This window comes from Neodiprion pinetum, chromosome 1 (assembly GCF_021155775.2).
Source record: "Neodiprion pinetum isolate iyNeoPine1 chromosome 1, iyNeoPine1.2, whole genome shotgun sequence".
Classification (NCBI taxonomy): domain Eukaryota; kingdom Metazoa; phylum Arthropoda; class Insecta; order Hymenoptera; family Diprionidae; genus Neodiprion; species Neodiprion pinetum.
The window spans coordinates 12120693-12140947 of NC_060232.1; the positions used below are offsets into that span (position 1 = coordinate 12120693).

At 37.0% G+C, this 20255-nt stretch overlaps 1 protein-coding gene across 1 annotated transcript in view; it reads left to right on the forward strand.

Annotated features, from left to right (window-relative positions):
• The window catches only part of LOC124217869 (neuropeptides capa receptor-like), a 52600-nt gene that overhangs the window by 20052 nt on the left and 12293 nt on the right, over positions 1–20255 (forward strand). Inside the window, exons 2-5 of the mRNA XM_046624004.1 lie at positions 8265–8355; positions 10112–10311; positions 13426–13668; positions 16510–16858. Coding sequence (XP_046479960.1) covers positions 8265–8355; positions 10112–10311; positions 13426–13668; positions 16510–16858 — 883 coding nt within the window. The remainder of the gene's footprint in view (positions 1–8264; positions 8356–10111; positions 10312–13425; positions 13669–16509; positions 16859–20255) is intronic.

Genomic DNA, 20255 nt, shown 5'->3' on the forward strand with positions numbered 1-20255 from the left:
CTATAGCGGTCGTTCACCCCCTCGCCTTACCATACCTTTCTGTTATTACATATGGTCTCAAGTGATGCTCGTCCAAACTGTAGTGTTATTGAATACACTTCTTAATTTTTTACACATTCTCAGGTTGAGATCGCGTTAAACATCGGATCATAACTTAATAATCACATGGGGCAATAATGGTCTGTGGCAACGGCCGATTACGAAATTATAGGTTATGAAGGACTAGTTTTAACTGTTGTTTTTGTCTATGCATCGGTATGCGTCGCCAACAGTGGGCTTCATAAAAAGATCATTTTACGAACCTGGAATCATTCATAAAAAGTGTTCTTGGATATTTCGATGTTCTCAGGAGATTCTAAAAAATTGCCGGAACGTTTCAAGAAAGTTCACAAGGAATGTGTAAAGGGAAGAAAAATGTAGCTGTAAGGTTTATTGCTTTTCATTCGAACATACAAAATGATACAAAAGGTTTTCATTTAGTTAAAAACATGTGTTTCAATTGTTTTATATATTTGTTCTGGTTTTACATAGTAGAAAAATAGACGGAATAGATTCAAAGAAAGACATTGTAAAGATTTATTTCATTTTACATATACAACGATTTTTTGCGCTATTCTGATAAGTTATATTTGTACATATTTATAGGTAATGTTGCCTTTTCTACTACTTTTCTTTTCCATTCTTTCTTTAATAGTGCGATTAATTGGAGCGTTTTTTATTACCTACAAGAGTACTGAATTCTATAATCAGTTTTTTTATCAAAACCTTCGAAAATGGGAAACACATCTAAACTGTCAACAGCTCTTAAATGAAGTTCATGAGAAAGAAAAATGTCTCTTTCGGCAAATTCATAAAAAGTTCAAGCACATGAGGTTTGAATACAGTAGCTTGTGGATGGGAGAATATCGATTCACGAAAGTGAAAGTATGCTATATTTGAGAAAGAAGATTTTTGTTGGCATAATTGTAAATATACTGACCTACACTTTTTAGAATGAGTAACCAAAATATATTTCCGATTTCTTTCACATTTGGAAATATGTTCACATTACACGCGTGTACGTCGCAAAAAGACAACAAAATAAAACCAAACTAGATCAAAATGTTCATTCACGGATATAATTGGAATATACTTTACGATCGGTATAAGAATGATTCACGTATCGCGTTGAATGACTTAATTGTTTACCGAGTGAATCAATAAGAAAAAAATGTTTAGTAATCTATGATAAATTACTTTTCTGCTATCACCTGGCAAGCAACTATGATCAGTTAGCATGGTATTTAGGCAATTAGCTTCATGCATAATAATTCGAGGATTAGACTCATTACAAGATTTCAGGGCTTATATCGACGGCCCCGAAATTTAGTTTTAAAGTTTAACGAGAGTTCTCCAAACGAAAAATACTTGGTTTCTAAGTTTCCAATGGATTGTCGAGGTCGTTATACCTACAGTCATTTTACATTGATAAACTTCCAAAACTCAAACAACAGTTCGTGGTGGATTGAAGTGTTTTGCCGAGTAATTTTACAACACTACGAAAGTCATTGATATATTCGACACGAAAAACCGGTTCAAGGTTTGCTAAAAGATTGTATTATCGATTTCTATCGTTAACAAAGTTACGTCAAAACCTTCACTTACTGTAATCTATGCAGAAGGAATTAAAGATATGTAAAAAATATACATCCATCTGTAAAAAACGGTTTTCCAAATTCTTATTCACAGATAAATTTTTAAAATATGCGGCTGCCAGAGATCAGTTTAATAGGGAAAGATACTACAATAAAAAGGGAAGGTTGGATTTTTCGCACTAGTACGGTAAATTCGTGAGTCGGTTGGTACATGACGGAGCGTATCATTGTATACTCTGTCGATAACTCAGCAACCAAAGATAATAAATTTCATTGAAACAAAAATTAAAATTTAACTCAGAGTAATACTCTGAGTAATACTCTGAGCTTAACGTTGAATCGTGTACCGTACTTGTTGCGCTCTGGGTTGCCTATAAATCGTGGATTATCATGTTGATGGGTGCAGTACTCTCAAGTCTTTGCGATTTGTGCGGGCAGGACTGTTTCTGGAATTAGAGAAGACGAGTGATAAGAGCGGTGATCCTGACAGAGGGATGAGGGAGATGAATCACGGGTTTCCCTAAGGGAATTGAAGCGCAAGTCCATGGCGAACTGATGTGTTGTATAAAGCGTGGAAAGTAGCAGCAGGTACCATGGACTCTGGATGATCCGGAAGGTGAACACGTGGCGAGCGAATACGCCATAAGACGGGCGAAAGAGATAAAGAACTGAAGATGAGCACGGGTCAAGGATTAGGGCAAATTGAGACGCAGAAGTAGAGGACGATATGGTATTTTTTTACTAGTCATTTTAGGGTACAGGACACCTGGTGAGGACTGAAAACAGCAAAACGCTGTACGTCTTGCAGCAAAGTTGGGCACCATCTGCCATCCGTTTCGTGATTGGTCGGTCCCTGGTGACTCTGGAGGCTTGGAAACTTTTTGTACGTGAAATGTTTCATTGTTTTCACTGGCTGGCCATGCTGATTGGTTGAAAAAAAGTGAAAGTGGCACAACCGGGAAAGTTTTTTTTAATGCCTTGTCGGATTCTTTCGGCTATTGGGTCCGAGTGTTCGCCAGATGTGGACCCGCTAGCCGTAGTCTAGACACACAGTTTGTCACTGGACGAAAGTTTTCTTTACGACTTTGAAATAGTAGATATTTCAACGTATGAATGTCCAGGACTTGTGACTGGAACTGGCATTGTTACTTCCACTGTCGGTAGTACTGATACTGGCACTGGCACTGACACTGACATTAGTACCGTTATTGTTATGTATTATCAGTATTCTCATTTGCACGGTTTTTAAAAGTGAGCGTTTTGAAGTTGTCCTTATTCCGTTGGATCTTTTTGGAACGGTAATATTGTGCAAGAAATATCTGGAGACGCTATTGGAGATAAGATTGATCAAATTACGGCCTAATCATACTAGCTTTAGCAAATGCTGACATTGTCGTAATTTATAATGAAATTTTTACACCTTTTACAAAAGTAGTATAAAAAGTATTAATATTACCAACAGATTGATCACCTTCTGGGAAAGAGAATTACCGTTCAAGATAGTCCGAAGATAGTTCTCTTACGAATTTGTTTGTGAAAATGCTTGATGTACAAGTACAAGGTCAATCTATCGATAGTGTAGGTATGCATTTGTAAAATTCAATTTATAGTTAAGGTCCACCGTATGTTCTACAACGTTTCTTTTTGCCTGCGTTCTGCTTCGCAAATGAGTTGTCCTTTCTATGTCAAGGTTGCCTAGTTTTTTACGATTTATTTCGTACCATTCAATATGACTGTGCAATCCTTCTATCGGGATTTATTCGATACGATAGTACTATAGTTAATTTTCTCTCGTGGATGACTACCGATGGAAGGATGTAACCCCGTTCACCGCAGTAATGATGGTGTCAACTCCTGCTGACTTTGGGAACTAGACGTTACAGTTGGCAATAAGTTGCGAACGCGTTCCGCAATTCAATGTATAATATCGTTGTGAAACTTGCATCAACCTTAACAGAGTTTTGGAAAAAATGCAGTCGTTAGTTAGTAATATAGTAACATTAATGGCTCAGATCGATTAGTTATCGTCCCCGTCAGTATCAGCTGTGCTACGCTTACGAACATCAATGGTATGCAGGTGCAATCGCAATCACACCAATGCCAATTTCCTGACCACAATGGTTGATGCCAAATATTGAGTAGACAAATAAGTGGGAATTCGTGACGGCAAATTACTCATTGTCAGAGGTGTACAGAGTTGTATGTATGAAATTGTGCGTATTAATTATTTTGAGGGGCGTTCATTCACAAGATTAAAATACGCCTTATTATATACAAGTGTCCATATTCAACTTTAGTTCGACAATTTTTTCTGTGATTAGTCTCTTGTTAATATAATAACAATATTTTACTTCTTTCTCTTATTCAGCTTTTATTTTTCTTTCTTACTGTTCAAGGAGGTTCCGGAGTTTATTGATGACGAAGTAAGCTGATTTTTGTCGACGAATTTTTTCAGGCCGTTGTACCAAGTTTTTGTTACATAAATTTTATTTTCGTAGATATTTTTTCACCTTTAGATACTTGTACGTACTTGTTAAAATTGTTATGTTTTTTGGAGTAGATCTACTCGTTTCTTACGTCGTTTGGAACACTCTCGTAGTTGTAGAGAATTTTCCTCAGGGTTTGCTTTTGATGGGGGAATCCCTAAAAAAAATTAGTATACATGAGGCACCAGACGAGAGGCGAATGAAACGGAAATAGGATGGAAGGAATCTCGTTATTCATTCATTTCACATTTTGGAAGGATTCGGTAGTCACGAACGGGAACAAAGGTAGTGACAAGTTCCGACACCCCATTACTTCCGATTCAATTCCAATTCTATACTCGACTACGAGATTTGTAGCATCCGAGCAGCAGACCATCCATTAAATCGAGTAAAAATTCGATCTTCTCTACGATTGCTTAACGTCTGTGAAGCAGTTTCACTCATGTCCATCCATCACATTGTACGAATTGGCAAGTTTTCTTGCTCTGGGTAAGTAAGGAGACCAAATTAATGAATATCAACCTGCAAAACTGACATGCAGTATACGTATATTTGACGAGAGGCTGCGGAATACTAAGCAGGAGGCTTGAAATTGGAAGCACGTGGTCCACAGCCATGTAAAATACTTCACAGCAGTGCAGCTCATTATTAGTTTGGATCAGGATGAAAAAGCAACTATTATCAGTCAACTTAGACTAACCACAAAGGTATCCCAGATCGATCTCTCCAATTTTGTTTTTTTTCTAATATGTTATAGTAGACTGAAAACTAAGCAACACGTATTTTTTTTTCATCTGCCATTAAACACTTTAAGGGGGTAAAACCACCCTCCAAAGCTAGACATGTCAAGCGACGATTCAGCAGTTTCGCCCACAAGAACATAATATTTTCTAAAGAATCCAACCGGAACCGGTTTCTCATAATAAGAAATGAAAAATGTAATTTTATCTACTGAAAAAAAAACATACCAAAAACCGCCCCTTGACACAACCAGAATTTATCAAAACTGCGAATTAAGTTTAAGCAAAATAATTAGCTTATAGTCCAGAGCGAAACTATGTATAATATGATGTAACAAATACTGTATGATATTTTTTACTGTCGGTCAACAATATCCCAACCCTTTGGTTATCCTTCTCTGTATCTTCCCGTCATAAGTTCTCGGCATCTGCGATCAAATTGATTGAATTATGCCTGAAAACTTTTAGGTCGAGAAAATACGAAAATTGTAGGACGGAATTCAGTTGTGAACTTTGATCGTTCTTATATTACTCCTTAAACTAAATATCCAAAGTCTTTGAGGGAATATTTGCAGTTACGCATATAACCTGAATTTTCTAGCGAGAAATTCTGCGCCACCCTTGAATTTATTCGAGGTATTTTATTTAAATCGAACGGAGTCCGGCCGACTATTCGAGTAAGTGTTAATTCTTAATTTCTTCAATTTGTCCAAGTTGTGGTTTTAATTTCAAAAAATACCTACGGTCTAGGACATTTTTTTTTGTTTTAATTCAAATGAATTTCTATTGACTTATTCAAGAGATTTATTTACCGTCAATTAAAATCAGAATCGCAATTCAATCACTTATACTCATTTGCTAACGCAGGTAGAGAAGAAGTGCAATTACATTTTTTTCTCTTCCCTTCTATTATAGTAAACGGAAATATTCCACTTTTGGACTGTGAAAAAAAAAAAATGTAATATCAATTTGGATTTGTTAATTTTCTGCGGCAAATCTGCTCCTTTAAAAAAGTAAACATTTTTTTCCGTCAAATCTTTGACTTCTTCCACTTCACCTCAGTCTCTCTTGTTAGATCCTCAGACGAATGTTGAACGATCCATTCCCTTTAATCCCGTTCAGATTCTCTCTTTACGCCAAAAAAATACGTTTCTACCATCCAGACACTGGACACGAGGGAACGAATATAAATTTATACTTTTTAACTGTGGTCTAGAACTAAACTCTGCAGGTACGCGCAATTTCATAACCAGACGTAGGTACATATTTCAGAAATGTTGTCGAATATGAGTAAAAATCACCGTTTGATGGCGTACAATAAGTAACAATCACATCAAGTTGTTAATTACCCTGTGTCCACCTATACGTTCCGTATCTTGCTTTGAAATAATTTACCAGTGTGTTACAAATAAGCGAGAGAGCTTATACGTTCTCTTATTATATTGTATAGTATTTTTGTTTTTTAAATTAGGTGAACTGTCTTTTCAGGATATAATTATTAGTATCAATGACAAGTGAAAAGACTCATGAGATGATAATAATAAATGAAATGATGGAAGCAAAACGGAAAAAAGAGAAGAAAGCTTTGGATTGTAGGCGGTTAAAACGATATGATAATGTAATCGTGAAATTAACAGCTGAATTAATAATACCTGTGAATAAATCGAAGGATGATGCCTTTGAGTTTAATTATTTGGTTCGTTACGAGAAGTTTCATCAATTTATCTCGAGATAAATTGGTGATTTGTTGAAGAAGTTTCTGTTTAAGTTTCGTAAATTTTGAAATCTTTAGCTGGTGTTTAAATCCTTGTCCTTAGGTCTTTGGAAGACTTTTCCAGTTAGATAAACTAAAGTTGCCAGAATCTCTCTGATGAACTTTTACAACAGAGGTAGAACGACTTAAATTGAATAATGAATTCAAATAAAAACTAGTCCAGTGCAATTGATGATACCAGCGATATGAAATTCGTACATAACTTTATTTGCTATTCATAAAACGTCTCCATTTCCACCCTTCTCCTTTTTCCAAGTAGCCCGTGAAAAAAGGTTTGTTTATCAAACTTCAACTTATTTTCTATCAATCAATCATTTACAAATCACTCTAAATCAACTTGAAACTAATTTACGAACTGTAAACCAACGAATAAGCTTTTCCTACACGCAAAATCAGCAATAGTCGTAATCCGTGAAGAAAAATCAAAAAAAGGCACTTGAAGTCACGTGTTGTGATTTTCAAATCTTTTTACTGCCATTGAACTCCTATTGTCGTGAAGTCAAACAACGATGCTAAGGTATACGAAACGTTTTTCGAATGTCCAAACTTTTACGCACGTCAACGCGGTAAATCGCCGCAAGTATAACGTTCTGATACTTCGAGGCTTTCATATTTGTATTTCATCCACGTAATTCTTTCTGCCGTCCAGTAGTGGTCCTCCCTTAAGAATGGGTGGCGATATATATCATGGATGTACGTGAAATAAACGTGTTAGGGTGCACTTTGGTGCTTTCGTGTCAGGCTACAGTATATCTACTTGGAGGATCAATGCCTTTGGTAGTAGAAATGCCATGGAGATATGGTGTTCCATACAGGATATCTCTTTCAAAATGATATCTCAATATCTCAAACTACAGGTTTTTCGACCGTGGAGTTGAAATGCCAATTTCGAAAAGTTCCGAAAGCGCCGAATTTCGAATTAATTTTTGGCGAAACTTAAAGTGAAGAAAATGAAACTTTGACGGAACATCAAAATTCCGAAAGTGCGAAAATGAGAAAATTTTTCAATCTGAAACATCGAAATTCCGAATGATCGAAGATTTTCAGATCTGTGGAATTTCTGGCTTGGTGAAATTCACCACTCTGATCTTTCTTTGTTTTAGCTTTTCAATATTTTTTCGTTTGGAATCCTGGTCATTCTGATTTTCGATTTTTTTCATTGTTTACACCCACTCGCTGAGTAAACTACACTGTATGAGTAGATTTTAATTTTCGGAATTTTATTCAATCGAAACTTTATTTTTTGGGAGTTTTCTCTATCGGAACTTTACTTTTCGTAACTTTGCTCTATCATAACTTGAATTTTCGGGGTCTTGCATTTTAGAACTTTGAGCCGTTGGGTTTCCCACCACTCGAAATCTCGTTGTTTCGTAAAAGTTTAATTTCTCTACTTCAAGTTTCACCACGAAATAATTCGGAATTAGGCGCTTTCGGAACTTTTCAAATTCAGAACTTCAACTCCGTCCCGTTTTTCAAATACTCTTCTGTGGTTTTTCGTATTTGAAAACAGAATGATTATCTTTTTACCGCAATTATCATAATCTACAATTCGTCTGTGATTTATAGTGAAGCATCGACAAAAAGGCGATCGCAATATCACAACTATTTTGTATTATTATTTATGTTCTAGGATTGCCAAACGAATTGAGCGTTTTTTGGCAACAGTATCCTTGGCCGTTCGGATTGGGCTTGTGCAAGATCAGAGCTTTTGTGTCGGAGATGTAAGTCGTAACGTTATTTTATTACGCACATTGAAAGTAAAGTCATAAATGTTGCTGAGCAGCTTCGCTAAAGTGGTCAGTCAACTGTACTGCCTGTCAATGACTATGCTTAGGACGAATGTTTATTTTATGTCATACCAAACAAGTTGACCAGACTGCTTATTGTTAGTGAAAATAAAACTTTAACCAAGTGTGGAACACGATTGCTAAGTACTTGTAAAGTGGAGAATCTGAGCTTACCTATAATCCAATTCGATCAATTTCTTAAACTTGATAGTGATAATCCAAAATCGACGCTCAAAGTATATTTAAAGGTTTTTACACCAGTCGACATGCAGATACGGGTCTCGATGACCCTCCTTTCAATTTGACACCCTGCAAACTTGTTGGAAATTCAAAAGCAATAAAAGCTTCCCCCTCCACGGAGAATATATCTTATAAGAACGGTGGCTGCGATATCCCTTCTCATGGAAAACTGTCATCTCGCTACTTTGCTACATTTTACGTCCTACGTGTCTCTTGCATGAAATACGTTTCCAATATCACGATAAAAAGCTGAATTTCCGATGTCACTCGAACTGAGATAGAACTTGGAGGATGGAGAACGTTACATGTAACAAAATTATACTTATTATGGAATGTATTACATGTCAAATTATTCGGTCCATGGCCTTAAACATATTAAATTTTTTTTACATGGTAGTCCTAATGCCGAGACATGCTAAAACAAGAAAGCAAAAAATTCAACCATCGGTGTTGAAAATTAATTAAGCTATCTCAAAAATATTCATCATGTAATTTTTAAGAAAATTTATCCGAATTCTATGACATAAAATAATGGTTTTGACATCTCGGAAATAAGATTCTAGGTTTTTTCATCATTGACAGAGGAATTTTAATTTTTCATTTCAAGCATGTTGACACAGTTAGAGGTGAATTTTTTTTTTTTACAGCCAATTTTCTCACGGTTTCTCAAAATCGAATAATAACACACTGCAAAGAAAGTGAAAATAAAAATAACAACTCATTACGTCGAATTTATTTAGATGGAAAATGAATAATTCAACAAGCAATTATTACACCGATAAACACGAGTTTTGAGTCTGGTTTCTAATTTTGATTTCTTCCACGTAACTAATAAAGAAAAAATACTTTCATCAGATAAAGTTTGCTTTTGTAGAAGCCAGAGCGATATTTCGGATTTTAGGAAAAGTTACCTATTTTTTCAAACATTTATTGCAAATAACAACCGAACAAACTTGAGTTTCACATCTGATTTAAATCTCTTTTATTCAAAAATAATAATCAGCACTAAACTACAAATGTAAAGTTATTGATAAAAAAAGTTGAAAAATAAATAGTTTTTGTACTTCTACGTTTGTACGAACCTTCTTGTATCAAACCCCAAACGTAATCTCCCACGATGCTGTTACTATACTGCCTCTGATAACGTCGTTCAAACTCCACCACATCTTGGTGAAAACGTTTTCCTTGTTCCTGTTCTTCCGAATAGGAACCCATATCAGCTATCAACCAAAAACTTCAAGACTTGTTTATCAACGTAAAAGAGACAAAAGCAAACCTTACAATTAGTAAATGAAGATTTTATTCAAACCAATATCTACTCATTTAAATCAAAACTCTAGAAATTTTTTTTTTCTTTTTTTACCTGTGATATGTTTATCGAAAATAGGTGGATGTAACAGTGAATCCGATCGAACGAATTTACTAGAAATGATAAATTAACAAATTTAAGGTCCTCCTATGTCTCGGTATTGACAATCGTGGCTTTTTCGATGGAAAGATACCTGGCGATATGTCATCCCCTTCATCTGTACGCCATGAGTGGACTGAAGAGGCCTATTCGATTCATCTTGGCTGCCTGGGTGGTTGCTCTCGTCTGCGCTCTGCCCTTTGCGGTCTACACGACGGTTTACTACGTCGAATTTCCTCTAGGTATTTATTCCCGTAATCTTATATTGACACTTGATTATAGATCAAACTCTGCTCGAAGAGTAATTCTCTTCGCTTAAGTGTAATTGGCATGACTTTGATCTCGAATGACGTGGTTATTCAAGTCTTAAGTATTACACGCGAACGGATCAAGAACTTTTAAGTTTCTACTGCCCTTCAATGGGTAACAATATCAGAACTCCAAACTTTCAGGTTCGACATGGAATTTCAATTATCAATCTGGGTTCACAAAACAAGCAGTTTGGATCGATTGTTTCCGACATGACCGTGGATGTTGTATCAAGTATTTTTTTAAATTGGTGTTTATTGAAAGGGTCCTGGCATAGAGCAACAAAGCTTTCGAATTATGCTGATAATTTTGGGAAAAAAATACAATAAACATTTGAGAATGTTATATCTAACTGGCACAATTTAAAATTGATATGAATATTGTTAATCGCAAGCAAGTGGCTTAATTTGATATTTAATCATCAGATTGTAAATTGAATAGAAACTTTTGTTTTACGCTTATATACTATACAATCAATCCAAACATTTTTGGAAGTTATCGTTTTACGAAACTTTATTGATCATTGAAATTGCAAAAGTTTGAAGATCCGTTATCAGTGAGGAGATTTCGGGACTTTCCAGTCTACAACAGGTGATACAATAGAAAAGTTGTAGAATGTTCTAGAAATCTACTAACGAATTCAATACAGTCATATCGATCGTTGAGGTTTTAGTATCACAGTTCGAAATGAACGCATCATTTTTATTCTGCTTTAAATTTAAATCTGTACGATTTACTCTCGGATTAGCATTGGCTCAGTCATCGAATTTTCGTTCTTTTGTCGTAAAAAATACAGATAGCGTGGAAATACATTTTGGAATGACAATTTTCGGAATTTTGTATCAATTAATAAATTTCAGTATATTAAGCATGGGTGTCAATGATATATTTATTGCAATACTTTTACCCTCACGGACTTTGAAAATACCGTTGAAACGTTTGCCTAGATTGAGCAATTAAGTATTCAGGACATACTGGTGATATTGCTGTGCATGAATCGTGTAGCTTGCGTCAGTATAAGAATATGAAAACATCACTTTCACCATTCTTAATTGTTTTGATACGAAATTCCATCAATTTTACTTACATTTTTGGGATTCACTCGAATAAACTCAGCATCAATGGCCAATTAAGTACACGAAACAATGAAATAAATATTCGTAGACACATAATATTTATAAAATTACAGTCGGATCCATCATTTTCTCTGAACGCATTTTGCATTCATGCTGAAAGAGTCCTAAATTTATTTAAAGTTCAGTCAAGATTCTCCAGCAGAACACAAATTACTAACTGCAAATTATAACCTTCATATTTGCTCGTTAGTTAATGACTAGTCCTTAACCGGGTCAGTTTAGTTTGATCCACGTAATGATCTTCGTAAGCTTGAAACAGACCTATACACGGTTTAGCAAAAATTATTCCGGCTTTTTGTTGGCTAAAAATTTCAAGTATTTCACCAGAGGTGCAGGAATATAATAAACATTCTTCGTGAAAAATGCATTTTCCTTATTCATGTCACACATGCATTAAATGAAACATTTGGAAAGAACAATTGGTCAAATTACAAGTCTCTATTATGCACGTTAAAACGTATAAACAGTGTGCTACGTATAGCTTGAAAATTACATGTAATTGTCCACATTTCATGTTTTTAATCATTTTATTGGCCTTTGTATTATGTAAGGTAATGTTGAGATCTGAAACTAAAAAGTGCCAAATAGCCGTTTCCGGATTTGTATAAAATTGAACGATGTAATTTTCAAAGTGAAAAAATCATCGGAAAATGCGTGAATGTCATAGATATTATTTTATTGATTCAATTTAATTATTAGCATCGATATTATTATTATTATTATTGTTATTAGATGTGTTGGAGAAAAACATTCTTCGTACCTTCTCTTTTGGCATGCAAGTATCGATATTTTCTAATATCCGTGGAGATTTTAGTTTTCAACAAGTTTAACCTCATTTAATTTGCTGGCAAAGTTGCAAAGCATCATTCGTACAGCTGAAAATAAGCGAAGTGACTAATCATTACCGAATAATAAATTTAAATTCAAGATTAAATGTTAATTTAATGCCATTATTTAGACTCTTCCTAACACACAGGGATTATTCCACAGCGCGTGAGGGCTGCAACAAGTTAATTTTCCAACTCCAATATCCGCCTGGCTTTAGCTGATTTTACACGACTCGCGTACTCGATCAATTTTCGTTATTCGTATGGATTCGACGATGTGTGTCGGGGACGTATTCGGTAAATCAGATTATTCGAGTTAATGTGACGGCAAATGTTCAGTCATTCGCATCGTTGAAATTCGCTACTTATCCCTACAAGCTGTACTTTATCCTGTGACAAACATTTACTGAATTGGAAATGATGAGGTACCGAAAACTAGAATGGTCGATTAAAAGAAGTAAAAAAATATCGAATTTTCAAAGACACGAAAATCTAATCAAAATTTACAAATTTCAAGTACAGAAAATTGCAAATATAAAAGTGTCAGATCATAGTACGGCAAAATCTAGAATCTGCATATAGATTCTGTATTATCGAAACAAGTTCTGACGATTCTACATTTTGTCATTCTATATTCTGATCTTTCTATTTTTTTACCTCTTCGTACTTCGACTTTTCTCCGTTTTACAATTCCACAAATCAAATTTTGCTTTCTTAAAAACTCGATATCACGGCCCTTCTATTTTTATGTTTTCCATAGTTTAATCCCTGCCCGTACCGATTTTGTCACATAAATACAGCATAGCTGTGGCCCTTATAAAATTGAAAAACTGTTACTCTTGCATTGGTCACATTATCGAAAAATTACCAGCGTACATCGCAATCGTGCGAGTGAGGAGGTTTTATTTGCAAACGAAAATTTTCTTTCTTCTTATTATTTTAAGCCTACGATAAATCATCCATTTTTCCCCGAGAAGGGAGTATCTACTCAACTCGGGATTTTTCGTGATCAATTTTCCCAGTCACTGAGAAAAGACAAGAAGCTCACAATTACTCACATTCATGAGTGCTAACCGTTTTACAGGATCCAAACGTCACGTCGAGGATTCGGCGATCTGCGCCATGCTTCAGCACAACATGCCACCTTTTCCACTCTACGAATTGAGCTGCGTTATATTCTTTCTCATACCCATGCTTCTAATTTTGGTATTATACGTCAGGATGGGTCTGAAAATACGAAACACGTCGCTCGGTCGAAGTATCGAGGGATCTGTTCACGGTGAAACGAGGCAAGTGCAGTCCAGAAAAGCGATCATCAGGATGCTCAGTAAGTTTCAACAGGAAATATATAACGCCTTCACGGTGCCCTGACCGTTAAACTTGATAAGCCAATAAAGAACCAAATCGCTCATCTCATTAATATAAGCTCCAGAAATTTTTCCTTGTCTGAATTAAGCAGCCCCGTAAAATTGATAAATAATTGTAAAGTGAAGCTTTTCACTAGAATTCATCGTCTGAAGCATCATAAAGTGAGGCTTTAAATACTCGCTGGGAGTTTCGCAAGCATTGTCAGCTTTAGCTTTGATTGTTGGGTGTTTACTGGCTAGGCATTTCCACCTTTGCCTACAGAAAAGTACTCGAAATCAAAGTACTCGCAATTGACTTGAAAGCATCCATCCGTAATTTTGAAGCTCACAGCTTTAAGTGCTAAAAGGTATATTAACAGTTGTGATTGAAACGCGGAATATCGATTTTCGGTAGGTCATGTTTGTTTGGGAATAACGATATGGGTTGATGAGAAATATGAAACGTAATTCACTTCTCTGTTTGAAATTTGTTTGGGAAGCGATGTGCGTTAATGAGAAATATGAGATTTAATTCAATTCTCTTCTGGAAACAAATGGAGCAGCAAAAAAATTCAAACATTGGCCGTACTTTTTGGGTGAGACTGTGGGGCTAAATTTATGTGATTAGCCCCTTTTTCGTACAAATTATCGAATTCACTGTTAACTAACTAAACATACTTTCCACATTGAATATTTGAAAATTATATTCTACATTTATATTTGGATTGTCGGATCCATAAGAATGGAATCAATGAGTAAAATGGTCTCGATGAATTTGAACAGAAAAAAATGGCACAGTTGTCGGTTGGAGAAGATTAGAAATTCAATTGAATACAGAGACCTGTAATAAACTTGCTATATTCGGTCAACTGTGAAGCTGATTGATTAATTTTCAATTCTCTCGTACCTAATTTTTTCACGGATTCCTCACACATATTCACTGTTAGGGGTCACCAACAATTTGCGTGGCTTTGTTTTCTTTTTTGAGGGGTGGGGTCGGAAATTAACCGTACATAATTTATGGATGACCTCTTTACACCTACACATGCAGAGCTCAAATTAATACCAGATTCAATATTTCAACGTCTCTTACTTGGCTCGTGGTGTATGGAATTTTGTCATGACGGTTTCAATCTCGTTATAACGGATTCTGTTCTTAAAAACTGATACTTTATTGTGATGTGGAAAAGTTAACGAATAAAATCCGTTAAATAATTTGCAACTAAGATTCTTTGCAACCAAGGTTCTTTTTTTTTTATTTCAGGCACATTTCTTAAATTGTTTCAATTACACTCACATTCATCCGTCATCATTCATTCAGCAATAAAATTAAAATCAAGATGTAAATATGTATAAATAAAATTAGGGCGTAAAAATTATTGGTTAAACATGTATATAAGTGTGAATTTGATAGTTGAAACTTATAATTAACTTTTATAAGTATGTATGTCAATTATTACTGGTTCTGTTCGTCATCGTGTCACCCAGCTCAATCTATCTTTCTACTTTCCGTTGAATGTTAATTATTTTAAATCCCAAAGGGGTTCGTAAATTTTTGTTTAACAATTTTAGTACCATCACAGACTATGAGCTTAAATTTTTCTTCTTGATGCCCAATATTTAATTTATGGAAAGAACAATAAATTTAGCAGACTTCGGCGAGGATCGAATGATAGATCAATCGATTTTCGTATTAGTTGACCAGAGGCTGTGAAGATCAGCAATTCTTTCACCTGTCTGCTTCTCATTCGCACCCAAGAAACAAGTGTTACACAATTTTGGACTACATAGCGTGAAGTTTGAATTTCATTATGTGTAGTCTATTGCCTGTTACACGATGAATCGGAAATATGATATCTTAGCGTATGATAAGATGATTTTCATTTCGCCAAAGATATTCTCAATCGATCTTCCATGACTGAAAAAAAATCGCAGTAACTCCACCACCCTCCAGACCTCAACACCTATGATTTTTTATCCCTTGTGGAATTTGGTTGCGACAAATAAGAGAACCTTCCCTGATTTTCTAAAAACTTTTTGAATTCCCGTTCCACAGTTTTTCGCAGCCAAAGTTTGACAATTCTTAAAATTCGAGTATTTTCAATCAACGATATCTCGGAACTGGAAAGACTTATTAAAAAACAACCGTGATCATTACATTCTTTTTGAATCCAACTTTTGGTTAAAGTAAAGTAAAAATTTTGGAATCACGTTTTAGTTACCGAAAATTGATTTGAAAGAGAAAAATCTGTATAATGACAATTCAGATATTTTTTTTTTTTGATCAATTTGTTTTCATGAAATTCATTGAAAAAGATGGTATCTCTGCTGGTTGGGAAGGTAAACAGATTACTACGTACTAAAGCGGTCTTTCTTCTGGGCCCTTTAATTATTAACCGTGCGACGACATGAAAAATTCTAAAAGAAACGAAAATAGTATATTGTCCAACAAGTAGGCAAACTCGGTATTTTCGAGCTAAGCGTAACCTTGCAATATGAGTCGTAGTTCCGCCGAAGACGAATATTGCAAAATACGTGAGGCGAAAAGACCGTTGCGTCATTCTTACACACGATTCTTTACATAACAAGAGTGGGTACGTTACGCGTTCTTTCGCGAATCGCGAAATTGAGGTTAAAGTCGCGTAATGTCAGATTTGTTTGTGACTGCGCATGCGCGCAGGGCAGAAAAGCCCACTACGCATGCGCATTCGCGGTTGCACTCTACCGTCATAGAAACGGAGACTTTGTGTACGGAAAACATGCACGAAAAACGCGTAAAACATGTTCGCGCTAAATGTATAAAATAACTTTCTGCTCAAAAGGTGCTGTCGTCGTGATGTTTTTCATTTGTTGGGTCCCTTTTCACGCGCAACGCTTGCTCTACGTGTATGCGAGGAATTCCGCTTACTACGTAGAAATAAACGAATGGCTCTACGCACTGGGAGGCTGTCTTTATTACTTCAGCACCACGGTGAATCCAATTCTCTACAACGTGATGAGTGCAAAATACCGAGGTGCTTTCAAAGAGACGCTGTGCTGTGTGACAGGAAGTCCGACCTTCACCAGGGACGAACTTAGCAGTATGAGGGATACCACAATCTGCGGATGCGACAGTGCTACTTCGATGCAGCTTATCAGAATTCGCAGTCTCCGTTACACTCGGACTGTAAGGTAAGATTTTCATTGTGTATAGTTTATTTTTCCTCAAAATTTTGGTCTAGATTATGTGTTAGAATTATAGAGGGTAAAACACGTCAGTTTATAATATTCGTACAAACTTACTTGTTACTCAATATAATAATACACCTCTTGCTTAAACATGACGGCCGTTAAGCCTGACATATATAAATCGATCACGTTCAATGTATTAAACGTTAGGTGTCGCTTCAGGCTCATTTACTTCGCTACTCTTAACACCTCCCCTCTTTTACATTTGTTATACAAAGATTGTTTAAACATCCGCGATGTTTCACGCCTTTCAGACCTTTGTTTAGCACGTCAGCTGGCATCCTTTCGATAGCTAAATACTCAACATCAATAATCCCTATTGTCTATAAGTATTGCGAACAAAATGATGTCAAACGTCTATCTGATTCGTTTTGGAGTGGTAGCAACTGTTTTCTACAAGTCTAATCGCATCCTGGATGTCATTGAATAATGTCACGCATTTATTGTCCATACCAACAACATTCAATATATTGCGTAGGCAGAAAGCTTCTTTAGTGGCTTTTGATGTAGCCGTATATTTCGTTTCGGTGCTGGACAATGCGACAGTCCCCTGTTTGCGTGCCTCCCAACATATTGAAGCACCCGCCAATACAAATGCATTTCTGTTCTCTTGTACATCAATCCATAATCATTCGTGCCTTTTAATATTTCAACACTCTATTAGCGGCTTTCCAATGCTCTACATCGTAATTAGTATTGAATTGGCTCGGGTAGTATACAGTATTAGCAATATCTGGTCTCGTGGATACAGCTAGACACATCAATGCGCCGATTAAACTTTGGTACAGGTATTGGCTCGACTTTGTATCTGTGTTACGCAGTACTGACGTCACCTTATACGGTCCGAGAAATTTTTGATGGAATTGGATGGAAACACATGTTCGATGTTTTCGTCTCGGCAATATTGTTTGAAAACATTGGCCGTGAAGGCCGTTCCTCGATCCGATATTATTCGCCTCGGATTTCCCAAAATCGTCGCTTGTTTTCCCAATCTCGTAACTACTTCGATTGACGTCGTTGTTTTGGTGGGATAAAGCCAAACAAACTTGGTGAACGCGTCTACCACCACCAGCAAATGTTTGTAATTTTGATTCGTTGAAGGTAAAGGGCCTAGATGGTCGATGTGCAACGTGTCCAAGGGCGAATCTCCCTTGTCCATAGGGTTTAAGAACCCTTCACTTTTTCCTCCCTTTCTCTCAGCGAGTATGCAGCTCACACAGCTGCTAATCACCCGTTAAATTTTTTCGCGCATTTGCGGGAACCAAAATTCACGTGACAACAAATATTCTGTCTTTTTCCAACTGAAATGTCCTCTGTCGTGAGCTTTGCCCATCACTTCGTTTCGCATCACTTTTGGCACTACTGACAGCGTCGCACCATCTCGCACTCTGTACAAAATTCCGTTTTTTACCTCGAATTTTTGCTCGTCTCCGGTTTTTACTTTGTCCATTATTTTCGCGATCTCCGAATCGTATTCTTGAGCTTTTAGAATTTTCGCACTTACGGAATCAATGCTCAACTGTATTGTCATAACATCGACGGGGTTTTGGCTGAGCGCGTCGACGTGTTTCATCGACGTGCCTGGTCTGTGTTCGATTGTATAGTCGAGCTCCTCTATTGCTAACGCCCAACGCGCAACTCGTAAACAAACGTCTTTTTTCGCCATCGTCAAGGCAAAAGCTCGGCAGTCTGTTATTATTTTCACTCGAACACCGTGTAGATAAGCTCTGAATTTCTTCAAAGATTTAATGACCGCCAAAATTTCGAGTTTGTAACTCGTGTAACGTTCTTCTGTTGGCGTCGTTTTCCAACTCGCGTAATACACTGGGTGGAGTTGATTATCGTCGATATCTTTCTGAAAAAGCTCTGTAGGAGCTCCCACTCGATATAGTCTCAACACGGGTTCTTCGGCGAGGGATTTTTTCAACGTCGCAAACGCTATCTCTTGTTCGCGCCCAAGTTCGAATTTTTCGTCGGCTTTCAACAACTTAGACAATGGTCTCGCGATCAACGCAAAATTCGGAATAAATTTTCTGAAATATCCCGTGAGCCCGAGAAAGAATCGTATCTGTTTCAGCGTTGTGGGTTTGGGGAAATTCATCACAGCTGTCGTCTTATGTCCACTGGGTTTCACCGCACCGTTCTCGATCACGTGGCCGAGGTATTCAACTCGATTCACTAGGATTTGACATTATCGCCAATTTATGTTTAAACCGTATTCACTCGCTTTTTTCAGCACTCGCATCAGTTTTTCGAAACCGTCGCGTTCGTCTTCGTCGAGAACGATTATATGGTCGAGGTACGCCAAAACCGTTCCGTCGGCAAGGGAGTCACGAAACACTGCGCGTATTAATTGTTGAAAACACGTGGGCGAATGTCTCAGTCCAAAGGGTACACGCAAAAACTCGTATTGCCCATCGGGCACGATAAGCGAGGTATAACCGATACTGTCGTCTTCAACCGGCACGTGAAAAAACCCGTCCTTCAAATCTAAACAACCGAAAACGTCCGCGCTCGATAATTTGTCAATTTCGTCTTCGCTCACCGGCAAAGGATAACGATCGCGCACCAATTTTTTGTTTATCCGTCGATAGTCCACACAGAGTCTTGGCTCACCATTTTTCTTTTGCACCACAACTATTGGACTCGCGTACGTCGATATGCTTGGTCTTATTATACCTTCTTTCAGCCACTTTTCGATTATTCCGTTTACCACAGCACGCTGTTCGAACGAAAGTCGCCGTGGGCTCTGGAACACTGGGACTTCGTCGCTGAGAATAATTCTCATTTTGACACCGGTGCTCTTCGTCTTATTCGGCTGGTATTCTTCGATCGTTTGTCGGATTTCATGTTTTATCTCGGGATCCTTCACACGATGCAACGAGATAGCGGCATTCTCTTTCTTTGACTCCCCATTGTTGACGTTTATGTACAGCACTGCGCGCCAACCTGGATCTAGTCTGTCTTCGGCTATTTCTGTCAATCTGGTTAGCGTCGCCTGCCTCTGCTTAAACTTCACTTCGGCAAAATCTGATAGTTCACCACCAATCAGCAAATCGTGTCCGGTGTATTCTTCGGGGATCACATCGAAGACGAGTTCGCAAGAAATTCCGTCCATCATCACAGCAGTCGCGAACCTGCCAAGAGTCTTCGCACCTTTCGAAGGAATACCGTCAAGCGGTACTTGTACGTCTTCGAGTGTGGTCGCATCCAATGTCACGTATAACGTCGCGCGAATGAGGTGCAGATCACTCCCGGAATCAAGCACGGCAACGACGTCATTTTTAAGGATCTTCACCGTTTTATATGTCTTTTTGTCACTGGCCGTCGCGATGTCGCA